The sequence below is a fragment of the Phyllostomus discolor genome, chromosome 4, assembly GCF_004126475.2.
Source record: "Phyllostomus discolor isolate MPI-MPIP mPhyDis1 chromosome 4, mPhyDis1.pri.v3, whole genome shotgun sequence".
Classification (NCBI taxonomy): Eukaryota; Metazoa; Chordata; class Mammalia; order Chiroptera; family Phyllostomidae; genus Phyllostomus; species Phyllostomus discolor.
This window is the reverse complement of record NC_040906.2, coordinates 102,084,482-102,099,855: the sequence shown is the minus strand read 5'-3', so window position 1 is coordinate 102,099,855 and position 15,374 is coordinate 102,084,482. Positions and strand designations below refer to the sequence as shown.

Below are 15,374 nucleotides of genomic sequence, written 5' to 3'. Positions count from 1 at the left end.
AGGTAAGAATTATGGTTGCCTGTGATACCAGGAAACCAAATTCAAAGAGTAAATGTCATGAGCAGTGCAGGTGGAGGACATACATTGAAGTACAATACTTTGTTGTTTCAGAGGCAGAGTGTCCCTTTGTATCCACTTACTAGAAGTGTTTTAAATTGTATGTTGACAGAAAATTAGTATTCATTTATAATAGCTGAAGTAGTTCAGGATCCAGGAAAACATCCCTTCAATGTTAGGAGGTGAACTAAGCCATTAGCTGCATGAATACACTGAGAGGTGAGGGTCCCATCACAAGTTTAATTAGTCTTTTTTCATTTTTACTCAGTAGTTTTAATATATTACATATGTTCAAATATTTTAAAAAAATCTTTAGTGAGTTTCCAAACACTGTAAGGAATGGTAATGATACTATAGATGAGGAATATCAGTCATAGAAAAGGGCAGAAAAAATGTTCATATAAACCTTAAAACTGATGTATAGTGAGGTTGTTTGGTTACCAAGCAGTTATAAGAGAAGCCTATGGTTCTGTATGCCTTACAGAAGATTTTGTTAAGAATCAAAGTGTGAGTTAACAAATCAAGTTAAATGAACTATAGGTTAAAGGAGTGACATCATAGATGGTGGCAGGTAGCCCAGTGTTGTAATGGGCTTTGCAGGCCCTTCCTTGTAAGTGTGGGGCTGGGTGGCAGGGGTAGTGCCTGGCTTGGCTTCCTGGCCTGCACTGTGCATTTTTTCCTGTCTCCCTGGGTGTGGAGCAGGTGGGCAGAACTAAGTCACTGAAAGAATTAGGGCAGGGGAGGGAAGCTCAATTTTATTCCTGTGAGGCTTTCTTATATTTTCTAAATTAATCACTATACTATAAGGTGGGTGCATTTGAGATTAGTAATTTGTCCTAGGTCAAGTTCCTTAACTCTAGTGAGTGATGAAGTGGAAATCTTTACCATAAAACCCTAGTTCTGTTCATTTTATAATGCCTTAGAGACATTTGTCTCCTAGTATGCTGAGAACCAAGGAGGGAAAACATTCTAAATAAAAGAGTGCCTTCTAAAACATGATGCTGAAAACCAGACTTGTGTTGGTAGAATTCCTGGAAGACATGGTAAAAGCAGCTTTGTTTCCCATAGGTGACTCACGGGGCCCTCCAAACCATCACATGGGCCCACTGTCAGAGAGGCGGCATGAGCAGAGCAGTGGCCCTGAACATGGTCCAGACAGGGGACCTTTCCGGGGCGGCCAGGACTGCAGGGGTCCCCCTGATAGGCGTGGCCCTCACCCTGACTTCCCTGATGACTTCAACAGACCAGATGACTTCCATCCTGACAAGCGCTTTGGCCACCGATTACGTGAATTTGAGGGGCGAGGAGGACCTTTACCACAAGAAGAGAAGTGGAGGCGAGGGGGCCCCGGGCCTCCGTTTCCTCCTGATCACAGGGAATTCAGCGAGGGGGATGGCCGGGGCTCAGCCCGGGGCCCTCCGGGTACATGGGAAGGCCGCAGACCTGGAGATGAGCGATTTCCCCGGGATCCTGAGGACCCACGTTTTCGAGGGCGCAGAGAAGAAAGGTGGGGCAGATACTTTGTGGGTCTATTTCTTCTTCCCTGGAGCTTTTTATCTTTTCTTTCTCCACAAAGTCCTTTTTCTTTTTCGCTTCACTTCTAGCCCTACCCTCTTTGTGTTTTGCAGTTAGACTTTAAAAAATATATATGCTTTTTAACATTTTGTATTTCTTTTGTCTTTATAATTTAAAGATCATTTTTTGCTTATCTTTTGGTTGTTTTAAAGTGATAGGAATATATGTATACTATAAAGTTTCTTGGGCCTGATTAGAAATCACCAGGTTCTCTTGATTAGAATGATGAAATCATATAGCTATCTAGATTAAGAATAAAGAAATTGTTAAATAGTTTTTGTGAAATTGTCTAAAGATCCTAACAAAATGAAATCAAACTGAAAAGTAATCTTGCTGTTATATAGTAGGTCAAGGTTAGGCTTGAACACGCCACTTGCTCAGTGTAAAAACAGAATACAAGAAATATGGAGGAAAAAAACCAAACAAAAAATATCTAGTAAAAAACAAGAATTAGTGAAATTACAAGTGAAACTCAATATATCAGTGATGATAATTGAGTATTTATTGTGTGCTAGATGGCCCCACTTAATTGTTACAGTGAACTATGAGATAGATGTTACTGTGAGCATTTTACAGATGAGGAATCACAGCGCCCATGCTGTTCGGCACTCCTGCCTTCGCCACTTCAGTGTTCCCTCCCATGTCTTTTCCCATCACAGCTCTCACTAGTGTTAGTAGGTTGATTGAGTTAAGGGTTGGCATTTCCCATCCTCATGGGATGTGTTAGAAGAGAGTGGCTATTAAAAGGGCCATGAGGGTGAAGAGAGGGTTAAGGGAAGCAGCTATCAGAATGGAGTTTTGAAAAAATTTCAGGGGTCCCAATTTTCATAAGGGCCTTTCTTTATGATATCCAGTATTCACTCTGAAATAGCTTGTTATGTCTGCATGTGCCTCATTTTTAATGGCTTTGGCATCAGCCTGACTTTAATTGATTTCTTGAGTCCCTGCATCTTGTGCAAAGGCTCAGATTTCACTAAGCCTCAATTTGTATTATATTTCATCTCTTGATAACAGTCTCACAGCCAAAACTCGTGTGCTTTTTACAGCTTTGTGCTGCTCTTTCGATATGACAGTTGTTCCTTTTGTGCATGCTATTTCCTCTGCCTGGGACTCAGTTTCACAGATGTTTGTGGACCCAGTTAGTTCTTTTCTCCTGTATACCCAGGTCCTTTAAACTGCTTTCTATTTCTTCATAGCACTCAGTGTTGTGTGACACTAAGTAATATATTTATTTCTTTATAACCCATATCTCCCAGAAGCATCATACCTTTTGAAGGGCAGGGGCTTTGTTCATCCACCACTGTGTCCTCAGGACCTAGAGCAGTAGTGTTGTTATAGTAGGTGCTCAGTAACTTGAAGAAATGAATCTGTTCAATAAGGAGAGGCATTTGAGAGAGGTCAGTTTATTAGGAGCTCCGGCTGCCATACCAAATACCATAGACTGAGTGGCTTAAACAATAGAAACCTATTGGGTTGGCCAAAAAGTTTTATGCTTATGAAAGATACATTTTAAAAGGTACATTTAAAATACATTTTACAGATGGGGGATCACAATGAAAACTTTAATTTTTACCAGTACCTATCAATTTGGATATTTTGAGTATGTCAGCTGTCTCCCAATATTGGCTTCTAGTGGGCAGAGGCTAGGTGGTGCTGCTAATAAACACCTCTAATGCATAAGACAGCCCCACAGCAAAGAATTACTTGGTAAAAATGTCAGTAGTACCAAGAAACTTCACAAACCACCTTTGACACATTCAATCATACACAGCATCTTCTCCATATACTGCACAATCTTCTTTTTCTTTTGCATTTCAAGTGTGTTTTTACCTTTCTTGAAATAATAAAGCATAGTATGCTGAAAATATTGTGTGTTTTCTTCCATCTTCAATATTAAAATGGCTGCACAGAAATTCACCAATTTTGATAAGATTTTTTAAAATGCACCCTGGTATAACAGCTGTCACGATACAGTCTAACAAAATTGTTTCAAATGAAATGAAAGACAATTAAGCCCTACCACAGCCATCATATGGAAAAAACCATAATGGACTTTTTGGCCAGCCCAATATTTTCTCACAGTTCTGGAGGCTGGAAGTTCCAGATCATGGTCCAGCAGGATGGGTTTCTGGTGAGACTTCTCTTCCTAGCTTGCAGTCACCTTCTCCCTGTGTCCTCACATGGAAGAGGGGGAGAGAAACCTCACCCTGGTATTCCTTCTTACAGGGACACTAATCCCATCATGACGGCTGCACTCCAATAATCTCATCTAACTCTAATTTGCCTCTCAAAGGCCCACCTCCAAATAGCACATTGGGGTTAGGCTTCAACATATGAATTATGTGGGGGGACATAAACATTTAGACCATAACAGGAGCTTTTTTCCAATTAGGGCGACTTAGATTCTCTCTCTCCCCTTTTGGACCAAAGAAGAGTGCTGCTGTGTTTGGGGCTTCTGCCCTGACTCTGTCTCAGGAAAACATTGCCCTCTACTTTCACTCTTCCTGTTCCACTCATCTCCTGGCAACTTCACCCTCACTGTACATTGTTGTTTAGCTAGTGTTCTGGTCACACCCCCTTTATTTTCAGGACCATGATTCATAAGTTATCTCAGGGCCAAAAAAGTTATTAAAAAGATAGCTGAGTGGTGGAGTAGAAAAGGGGAAGATCTTTTTACAGTAAAACATCAAGTGATAAATGTAGGAGGAGTGGCAGAATTAGAAAATCACTTCTTTTATAGCAATTAATGTCATAGTTGATTCAGGCAAGGATCACTAGTGGATGCTAAAACCATTGGGTAAAAGATTGTGGGGAAACAGGTGAGTCTCACACCCCACAGATAACTTAATTGCAAAGGAGAAAATGTGTCTTTGCAACAGTGAAATTTGGTCGCCACCCACTAGTACATCATAAAAAAATGAGACAAATCGGTGTCACTTAGAAAGGTATAAGTGGTTTGGTCAAGAATGAGGAAACAATCAGAAAAATTCAAATTGTGTTTCATTCTATAAAACACATGGGCAGATCTCTCAAAAATGTCAAGATCACAAAAGATAAAATATGGGAGGGTGACTTCTAAATTACAGTAGAGCAGAGAGATGTGACTACCCAATAACAGTGTGTGGTTATGATTGAAATCCTTATTTTAAAACAAATGTAAAGGACATTTTGAGGACAACTGGAGAAAATTGAATGAGACTATAGAATACATAATATTACATGTTAGGTTAGTAATAGTATTACTACATAGGAGAAATGGTGTTCTTAGAAGAAACATACTGAAGTATTCAAAGCTAAAGCATCACATTCCAGCTGAGTTTAGAATGGTTTAGAAATGAATTTGGAAACAATAGAATAAAGAGTACACACAGCACATGTACAAAAAAGAACTGATTAGGTAAAGGATATATGAGCTTGTTCTGTTTTTTCAACTTTACTGTAAATTGTGAAATTTTCGAAACAAAATGGACTAAACAATAATTGAATGGAAACATGAAAAAGTAGAAGGTCTGGCCCAAAAGAAAGCCATGGACATGTGGCCCATGCATACCAGTCTTGTGCCCCTACCACCTTCCGACCCTTTCCCCACTTCCTGTGGTCTGTTGATGCTCTTTTGCTGGCAGGCCCTTATTCTGTTTCCCACAGGCTGCCTCTGCTTCCACAACACTCTGGGCTGGTTTGACTTCCCTGGTCCAGAATTCCTGAGAGACAGTGAAGTTGTTCACCTGCCAGGGCACCAGCCTGTCCTTACGCTGCATGCCTACCTGTACATCAGTCAGCTGTGGGACGGGCCCATTGGGGAAGTCCATAGTCACCCCTGAGTAGAGACTGTGGGGTGGGCCAGGGTAGATGGTAGGATAGATGCCCCAGAGCAAGTCTAGTACATTTGGCAGACATGAATCTATACTCTCCTTTTTTCTGATGATACAAGTATTCATTATAAAAATTTAAATGATAATGAAAACCTTTGGGAGGCAGTGGTAAAGAGCCTGGGCTGAAGGGCAGGACTGGCTTGAGTTCAGATGTGAACACTTAGGTATGTTCTTAAATAAGTGACTTAACCCCTCTGTGCCTTGTTATACTCATGGGTAGAAGAGAGTTAGTCATGGTAGTAGTTTCATATGGTGGTTATGAGCATGAAATGACTGAATTATACATTTAAGACATTTCACATATTAGCACCTAAAAAAATGCTCACTACTATTTTTCCTAAAAGCCTGAAAGAAAGTGAAAATAATCCTACATTCTGATATGTTTACTTCCTGCCTATTTTTGCCTGTATCTTGGGATTGTAAAATGTATACTTCAAACAATGTACAATTTTACCTTGTTTTGCACCCATTTAACGCATCATATTTTTTATATGCTTCTTTGAAACATGAACTTAGAGCTAGAAGGTGTTTCATTGGGTGGACATTCTGCTGTGTTTTTTTTTACAGCTTCAGAAGAGGAGCCCCCCCAAGACATGAAGGTCGAGCTCCCCCAAGAAGCAGGGATGGTTTTCCGGGTCCTGAAGACTTTGGTCCAGAGGAGAGTTTTGATGCTTCTGATGAAGCTGCCCGTGGAAGAGATCTCCGAGGACGAGGCAGAGGTGCCCCACGAGGTATGCTCTAAAGACACTGGCTCTGGGAAGAGCAGAGATGGAGAGGTAAATGTTTGGGAGCACACCTGAAATAGTCTGTTTTGCTCCATTGTGTAGGAGGAAGGAAGGGTTTACTTCCCACTCCTGATGAGTTTCCCCGTTTTGAAGGAGGCCGGAAACCAGACTCCTGGGATGGAAACAGAGAGCCAGGTAAGAAAGAGCTGCCTGTAGCTTATGGTAACTCAAGACAAATAGTTTAAGGATCCCTGGGGGCCTGAGACCCTCTTCCAGGTCCACCAGCTCCTCTTTTTTCCAACTCACTCTCCACCTGAGGATGGACTGTTTCACAGCCTTTACCCAACAGCATTCTATCACAGGAGATTAGAGATCGAATGCAGAAACAGATGGCAGAATCCAGCTTTCTTTCTCATTTCTCTGTAAATGAGGCAGACATTTATAAAGGGATTTATATAAATATGAAACAATAGCATTCTTTTCACTGAAGTGTGTTGTTTTTGGAAAATGTAGTGAAGGGAATTAGTTTTCTCAGTCTTAATTGCCAATATGGCAAATATTATTAGATATGTCTCTCATAAATGAAGTATCTTTGGGTAGCTCAGTAACTCTTACTGAGCACCCCAAAGAACTTCTGGGATTAAAAAGTTTGAGATCCACTTTTCTGGACCTTACCTGCCTTTTACTTGAAGTGGTATGTTGATTTCTAATCTTGACTTGTTTAATGTATTCATGGTATGACTTATACCTGGCAGGTATTCAACAAGTGAGTGTTTCTAGCATGGATGATTGTTGGTTCTCAAGTTGCTATTTATTCTTAACAATATAATTTCTGTCTGCTGTAGGTCACACTCTAATATAATGAGACTGTCAGATTCTTAGCTTTGTCCATCTGTGTTTCTCTTTTAGGACCAGGTCATGAACATTTTCGTGATGCTCCCCGCCCGGATCATCCCCCTCATGATGGTCATTCCCCAGCTGGCAGAGAACGATCATCTTCCCTCCAAGGCATGGACATGGCATCCCTGCCACCCCGAAAGCGCCCCTGGCATGATGGACCAGGGACCTCTGAACACAGAGAAATGGAAGTCCCAGGGGGTCCTTCTGAGGATCGAGGAGGCAAAGGTAAGTGGAGGCCAGTGATTCCAGTTCTGAGAACTATGGATGCCATAGACCTGCCAAGAAGGCTACAGGGGCCACTGGAGGTCTTATCTCCAGGCCAGCCCCATCCCAGGGTATGGCTGTTCCACCTGTCCCCTCCTAGGGTGTCAAGGGTCCTTTCTCCATTTCTACTCTCCAGGGCTTATGCTGTGTAAAGGCACATGTTCCCCAATGTGGTACAAGTGCAGTTTGCTTGGGCTTACCCCACATCCAGTCAGAGCTCTCCCTTGTGACTACAAGCTCAGTGTCCACTTGATTTCAAGAATCTCTGCTTTATTCAAATTCAGCTCTTTGTCAGGGTGCCCAGCAGTCTCTGCTGATGGTACTTTCTGTGAGACTCCAATCTGGCAAATGTGCTCCACTGATGGCTGCTCTGAGCCCTGGAGGGTCTCATCAGTGGCAAATGGAAGCACCCTCTTCCAGGTTTGTGGGGTTTTTTTTAGCATGGGCCTGGAAGGAACATTGTATGTATCCACAGTCACAAACACTTTGGGGATCATTGTCTGGAAACAGTTGTTTTCAGGCGGTGGCAATAAGAGTATTTCTAAATCTTGAGACTGGATCTTTATTTTAGTTGTAGCACTTTTAGGCAGGAGCTGTAGCCTATGTGCTATGGTTTGGAGGCTGCTTGAACAACTGCCCATGGTCCCCAACTTGGGCCCACTCCCCAGTTAGCCCGAGTCCCTGACAAAGTTCTGGCTTTTGTTCTTGACAGTTGTTTGGTTCTTCTCAGAAAAAGCCCCTCGGAAATTATCTCATGTCACCAAGAGATCTATCTCCCCATCTAAGCAGATTTTGTTGCTGGTCTGTTTGGGCACTCAGGACACATTTGTGGGTCCTCGACTGCAGCCACATGGCATGGAAATTACATCCCAGCTGACGACTTCTTTGCCCTTACACCTTCTGATGGGTCTAGGCTTCACTTTGTAAGAAAAGAAGCCAAAATTATTAATTGGACTAGCTTTCCTAACCTCTTTGTCTTAACTGGATTCAATTCCATTAAAAATTTTAAGACAAAATAAAGTTTTCAATAATCTTCTGATAATGCATTATGGGAGATGTAGCCAAATCCTGTCATCTCATGAGAAAAAAATGTTTTTAAATGAGAATTTTAAAAAGTAAAGTTTGTGTCCAAATCTGGAACAAATAAAACTATCCCTGGGAGAAATCATTCTAAAAGCTAATGTTTTTTTCTACACTTTTATTTTTCGAGAAATATATTATTTCACTATTTAAAAGGAAATCAAAAGTGCCACAGTTGTGGAGTAAGTAAGCAAACACTTGTTTTACTTATAATTACCATCATCATAGTTGCTTCCAAAGTTTAAGTTAGTACTTTTTAGACCTTCCCTCAAAATACCTCTGATGGCATAGGAGGGTGAAGATACACCTCCCATAGATTAATGACCTAGTGTATCCATGACTTCTAGAAGGTGCTCCATCTTTATCTTTTGGCTTCCAGTTGTCTCTGTCATAAAGCCTTGGGGAACATGTCTAGTTGTTGTGGAGGAGCATGGCTACAAGCCAGGATGGGAATGAGGCAGTGGTCAGGAAGACGGTGAGGGCACTTTTTATGCTTCTAATACTAGTGTCAGAACTTTGTACTAAAGAAAGACCCAGAAGTGTTCTACTGTCATCACAGAATAAAAGTTTGTACCAGGAGTTATCAAGAGTCTCTGATATAAAAAAGTCACATGTGAAATCAATGTTTCCTTTCAGGCCGAGGGGGCCCAGGACCTTCCCAAAGAGTGCCAAAGTCTGGGCGTTCCAGCTCCTTGGATGGAGATCACCATGATGGATACCACAGAGATGAACCTTTTGGGGGCCCTCCAGGCAGTGGTACCCCTTCTAGAGGGGTCCGGAGTGGCAATAACTGGGGTAGAGGGAGTAACATGAACTCTGGCCCACCAAGGCGAGGAGCTTCAAGGGGTGGTGGAAGGGGTCGATAGAAGGTGGGAATGAGTACTCCTTGGCATCTCTGGACAGTATTTAATAACTTCTTGTGGACTTAACAAGAGAAACAAAAGGAAACCTGCACCTTGTAGCCCTGAACTCTTATTCTGGGGCAGCTGAATTCCAGGAGCCCCTAATGAGGTCTTCAAGATGAAGAGACTGCTGCTGGTCACCCAGAGTAGCTGGCCTTTTGTCCTGTACACCCTCACTGCCCCAGCTCCTACATTGTTTTGTGAAGATAGAAGCTGGAGTTGTTGTTTTTTTTTGTTTGTTTTTTTGTTTTTTTTTTTATCAGGAGACAAGAAGCACCTCCTCCACAAATTTAAGTTCATGTCCAATTGGAAATTTGTTTCTATATGTACAGTTTGTCAGAAAAAAACATTGTTTTTGTATGAATACAGAATGTGATTTATGCAAGAATTAACAGAAAACAACTAGTTGTGAAGTGCTTGCCTTAAGGAAATCCTTAGTTTCTATTGCATCCAGTCTGTTGAAGGGTATACAATTAGTGCTTATTATGCTTGTAAGCAAACTTGATGAAATCTCTTAAGTCAGGGGTGTCCAACTTTTTGGCTTCTCTGTGCCACACTGGAAGAAGAGTTGTCTTGGGCCACACATTAAATACACTGCAACATGTAATCACAAAAAGATCTCAATGTTTTAAGTAAATTTACGACTTTTGTGTTGGGCTGCGTTCACAGCCAACCTGGGCCACATGCAGCCCAGGCTGCTGGTTGGACACCGCTGCCTAAGTCGTCTAAATTAATTACATCTGTGAACTTTTTGCTCTGGCAGATGGAGAAGTACACTCCAAGAAAAAAATATTCTGGTTATCCAAGTAGGGGTTCTCCCATAGGTACATCTAGTAATCACCTTAGACTTGAATTGCCTTTGTTCTGACCAGAGGAATTTGATGCAAGTCAGATATTAACATGTATCCTTTTGACTACTGTAAGTCAATTTTCACAAACTTTAAATTGAAGACTGGAACAAAATGTTTGAAACAATTTTGCAAAACTTAAGTAATTTCTTTCTTCCTCTAATATTAGCTCTGTGAAAATACCCACGTTTGAAGCAGAGGATAGGCCTAACCTAAAGTAAACCAGGAAGTTCTTGTCTACACATATTACTTTAGTTTTAAATACAACATTTGGCTCAGTTTGGATTGGGTGCCAAAAGTTCAGTTTGAGATAACTCCATAATACTCTCTATACTGATCCTTACTTTTTTTTTTTAATAGGGAGAAAGCTTTTATTATTCAAAGGAAGTCCATAGTGTCCCTAACACTGCCAGTTTCAGTTTCACATTAGAGACAAGTCTGCTTGGCACACTTAGCACTGGAAGTCTCAGTGGTTGCTTAGAAAAAAAATCCCTTTTCTAAGGGATAGTTGGACTGTATGTAAAAAACCTAACTGGCTCTCTATTAATGTAAAAAATGGTAAAAGCTGTTATTTCTGCAGAGAGAAAAGCAATAATCATGTTGCTTTTCGGGTATTAGAGCCTATAAACTACAAAGAATAATTTTCACTTTATTTTGAAATGAAAGACATCTTAATTATTAGCACCTCTGTAAACACGATTAGGAAGCTCAACATTGCTTTAGGTGTGTGGATGTTCTTTATTAGCCCTCAACTGATATATCTTAAAAAGAACATGTCATTAATTCTGAAGCTGAAAAGGGATTCAGAGACCAAACCCTGATCAAAATTAGGCTCCTTTATGAGATTTATTTGGTAAGAAACTTTATCATCTTAACATTTTAGGATTTGACTTTAAAACACAGTACCTCAGTAAGCAGATAACTATCACATTTTGAATATGAATTCATTTAGAAAAAACTGAAATCTCTACATTATATATTTATGAAATACTTAAGAGATACACATTTTAAAACATCACTGTCAAAATATGTTGTGCTTTGGATTTTATAAAAGCTAGATTTCCAATGTTGAATTCTTGAGAAAATGTTGGGAATACAATTTTTAGAAGTAACATCAACATAAAAATGCTAAAATGATAAAATCTTCAGTTGTGAAAGTTCTAAAGAAATTTAGAATTAAGAGATTTAACTAGGGGGTAGAAAGCAGCCAACTGACAAGACTTTACAGTTAAATAAATCACTCCCTGAAAACGGCATTTGCTTTTACAAACACCCTCTTGGTTTTTCCTTTTGAGAGCAGTAACCATATTTATTGGTCCAGGAAGAAGGCAATATTTTTAAAGAACACTATGGGAGGTGGGTGCATGAAGTAGCCTGTAAGCCTCCCGTGGATGTTGGTCACTGTAGTACCCATCAGGACCTAATAAATTTTGAGGCTGAATGAAGAGGCAGTGCTCTACTGCTGCCTGACATACTATTTAGGCAATACTGGACTCCAGCCCCAGAGAACAATTTTCAAATTGTGTAGTCCAATTCTGTCCAATTACAGAAAAGTGGTTCTCAAACTTAGCTGACAGTGGGTGATTGAACAGATCTGAGGTTTGGCTCTTCAAGTAATTTTGATGTGAACTGAGAACAAATAAAACAATTTTAAAATTCTAAATAGATTTTAAATTCTAGTTAATATATAACTAGTGACAACACAAAGTGTTATGGACTCATGAGAATATTCAGCCCATACTTTGTGGCAATAAATTAGGGTGTGCAATCAAGTCATAAGTGCTGAATCTAAAAGGAAATTTGGCAATTAGATATGAAAAGCATCTTACATTTTATTAGGATTGGCTTACAAGTTAGTTTAAAAGCAGGTAGTAAAATTAAGAATTTTGAATTAGACTGGTTTCCATCAAACATGGGAACTCTGGATGTAGAATTCTTTCCCCCAGGGGTCTGTCACCACAGTTCTATCCAGGAATCTCTCTGCACCTTACTAGATACAGTGATTCTTGGGGCAGAACATGTCCTTTTAAGGTCTATCACCTGTTTTTGCTATCAATAAAGATTTTTAGGTCCATCACTTTCATTATTACAATTTTCCTCTAACTTTATAAGGCACAACAATATTTACGATTTCGCTAATAGAAAAAAAACGAGGTAAAGCCTTTTTAACTAAAATACTTACAAAAAGTCAGATGGTTAAATTTTGTTTAAAGCGGTACTATTATGGATTCACCTCACATTGAAAATAATTTTCAACAACCAAAGAAAAGCTGATACAAACTAAAACCTACCACTATATTTTTAATATAAGGTAAAAGAAAAATCTAAGAAGGGTCACAAGGGCAGCTAATTAGTGGCATTTTTTTAATACTGAGAGCTTACATTTACTGTGTCTTACATTAACCATAGTTAATGCATAAGCAATTCATGTTTTATAGCAAATCACCAACTCAATGACCAAGTCTCATTTTCAGAGCACAAGCTACCGAGTGTAGAAGAAAAAGCTGAAATTGATCTTTCGAAACTGCTCTTATCTGCCGCTCCGTGTCTACAGATTGGCTGGCACGGTGAAGGCGGTCTCTGCCTGCGTGGTCTGGGAGCTGGCAGCTGCGGTCCTCGGCTCCAGGGCGCTGGCGCTGGATTCTCAAACTGGTAGCGTTTTGGCAAGGCCGCTACTGGAGCACATCCGCCCCAGCAGTAAGCGAAGTGCGGTGCCGGCGCCTCGAGGAAGCAGGTCAATCAAGGCAGCCAACAGCGCGGCCACCTGTGCGCAGGCGCCTAGTGCCGTGAGGAACGTACTGCGTAAGCCCAGCGCCGCGTACAGCGTAGCGCCCAGCGCAGCCACGTAGAACATCACAGCCCTTGAGGGCGCCTCCTCGCAACTCAGTAGACACTTGTACGCTGTCCCGCCCCGCAGCATCGTTCCTCCAGCCAGGGCTAACGCGGAGCCTAGCGACCAGAGTATTCCGAACTTGCGGGCGCGCAGCAGCAGCACGGGCACGTAGCACGCGGCCAGGCCGAAGCAGAGCGTGGCCAGTAGCAGACACACGCCGCTCGCCGCCAGCCGCTGCGCGCGCGTCACTTTGGGCAGACAAGTGAGGCCCGTCTCCGGCCCCGTGGTGCTCCGCGCCCACTTCCAGCGCAGGGCCAGCCACGCCCCTACTGTCCCGTCTCCCGCCTCGGTTTCCTCTGCCTTTTCCGCGATGAGCAGCGGCTCTGTGGCTGCCTGTCCGCCCGCTTTCCCCTGCGCCAAGTAGTCCTGCAGTTCGCGGTGGATACCCGCCATCTTAGGCCGAGAGCTGCATTTCACTTCCGGTTCTGTGGTGACGGTAGCTGTTCACCGCTGTAGTTCGGTTGTGGCGCAAGGGGTGGGGCCTGCAGCCCGCGTGGAAGGCTGTAGTTAGCCCCGGGCAGACTCAGGTGTCTTTATACACCCTGGGCAGGAGGCCTGGCCTGTCCGTCTGCATTTACTCTCCCAGCGCTGGATCTTGTTCCTTGGCGTGATTGTTGTTGCGGTCTGAGTAAATCACGTCAGCACATTTAGTTGGGGGTGGGGGTTGGTGTGGCTATAAAAGGATAGGTGAGGGACTCTTGATGAAACTATTGGTATCTTTATTTTTCTAATATAAATTTGAAGATATAATTGGCTTTATTAAATCATTTGTGATTTGGGCAGCATATCATCTAGCAATCATAGAGGTGCTCCTGTACTGCTTATATTTTGACCTTATGGATGTCAAGTAACCTGGTTGTGTGCTATGTAGTTGTACAAGACATTACAATTGGGGAAACTGGGTCAAGAGTACATGAGGTCGTTGTATTTCTAAAACTATGCTAACTTGCAATTATGTCAGTAAGTGTAATTTTTTTAAAGGTAAGACATGCAGGACTGGAAACGCAAATTTTAACAAGCTGCAGGCAGATCTGTTGAGAGTTTGGGTAAGTTGTATTTATTGGCAAGGAGTGGAAAGGCGGGGGAAGTCTAGCAGGAGGCTAAGTAGTAAAATTCATTGGCTTGTGTACAGGGAGAGCTTCTTGACAATGTTCATCAGTAGGAAGTACTTTTTGGTCTCTGTAGGTCAGACCTTTCCTGGAAATCACTTTCTCAGTTCTTAAGTTTTGTTTTCCTGAGGGAGCATGTATGAAAGCCTCCTTTTCATATTCTCTGGTTCCATTTTAGATTGAAATCCTTCACTTGATAATAATAGTGATCATGCTGATTACTTACTGTGAGCAAAATCATTAAGATGGCTACTATAAAGAAAAAAGTTTTGATCAGATGTGGAGAAATTGGAATGCTTATACACTATTGGTAGGAGTATAAGATGGTACAGCTGCTGTGGAAAACAGTATGGCAACTCCTCAAAAAAATTAAAGATATAACTACCATGTGACCTGGTAATTCTTCTGGGCATATATTCAAAGAATTTGCCCTGGCTGTTATGGCTCAGTAGGTTGAGTGCCGGCCTGTCAGATGAAAGGTTGCTGGTTCAATTCCTGGTTGGGGCACATGCCTGGGTTGCAGGCCAAGTCCTCAGTTGTGGGGTGTGTGAGAGGCAACTGATTGTTTCTCTCACATGTTTCTCTCCTTCTCTTTCTCCCTCCCTTCCTTTCTTTCTAAAAATAACTTAAAAAGTAAACAGAAGAAAAAAATTAAAGCACGGTCTTGAAGGTAGCCACAAGGTATAATCAACCCAAGTGTCTTATCCACAGATGAATGACTAGTAGTTTGTACAGACAATGGGATATTACTCAGTGTTAAAAAAGAAATTAATTCTGACATACAACATGGATGTACCTTGAAGACATAGGATACTAAGAGAAATAGGCTAGTCACAAAAAGGCAAATACTATATGATTCCACTTGTGAAGTACTTAGGTCAAATCACAGAGAGAGAGAGTAGAATGGTGGTACATATGATATTACCTAATCATTTATATAGCTGTGAGATGGATGTACTGGCTTCATGTACTGGCATCCCATGGGACTGGGCACAGTACCTATGATACAGAGAGATATGATCAGGTTACTGAGGAGGAATGGGGAGGGGCTTAAGAGGAGGTTGCTGAGGCAATGCTAAACAGCCTAGGACAGGATTAGTTGAGAAGCTGAACACCTCCAGTGCACATGGAATTATGTGCTGGAAGATT

The 15,374-nt window shown here is 41.6% G+C and overlaps 2 protein-coding genes across 6 annotated transcripts in view; one reads left to right on the top strand and one right to left on the bottom strand.

Annotated features, from left to right (window-relative positions):
- Positions 1–9,777, top strand: part of WDR33 (WD repeat domain 33) — a 92,499-nt gene extending 82,722 nt beyond the window's left edge. For 2 of the 4 annotated variants that reach the window (XM_028509009.2, XM_036023709.1), the window contains 5 exons: positions 1,126–1,564; positions 6,072–6,235; positions 6,332–6,424; positions 7,139–7,354; positions 9,110–9,777. In XM_028509009.2, the coding sequence (XP_028364810.1) occupies positions 1,126–1,564; positions 6,072–6,235; positions 6,332–6,424; positions 7,139–7,354; positions 9,110–9,339 (1,142 nt within the window). In that variant the 3' untranslated portion in view covers positions 9,340–9,777. Of the gene's footprint in view, positions 1–1,125; positions 1,565–6,071; positions 6,236–6,331; positions 6,425–7,138; positions 7,355–9,109 lie in introns of those variants that run through there. The other 2 variants (XM_036023710.1, XM_036023711.1) reach the window with 2 other exon arrangements.
- A 2,735-nt stretch (positions 9,778–12,512) lies between these two features.
- Positions 12,513–14,096, bottom strand: SFT2D3 (SFT2 domain containing 3). 2 transcript variants are annotated; one of them, XM_036023717.1, is made up of 2 exons: positions 12,853–14,096; positions 12,513–12,822 (listed from the first exon to the last, which is right to left on the bottom strand). In XM_036023717.1, the coding sequence occupies exon 1, from the start codon at positions 13,507–13,509 to the stop codon at positions 12,868–12,870; it is 642 nt and encodes a 213-aa protein (XP_035879610.1). In that variant the 5' UTR covers positions 13,510–14,096; the 3' UTR covers positions 12,513–12,822; positions 12,853–12,867. The 2 variants fall into 2 exon arrangements, with proteins under 2 accessions (XP_035879610.1, XP_035879611.1); XM_036023718.1 differs by having other exon boundaries at positions 12,513–12,828; positions 12,859–14,096.
- Between the last annotated feature and the right edge of the window lie 1,278 nt (positions 14,097–15,374).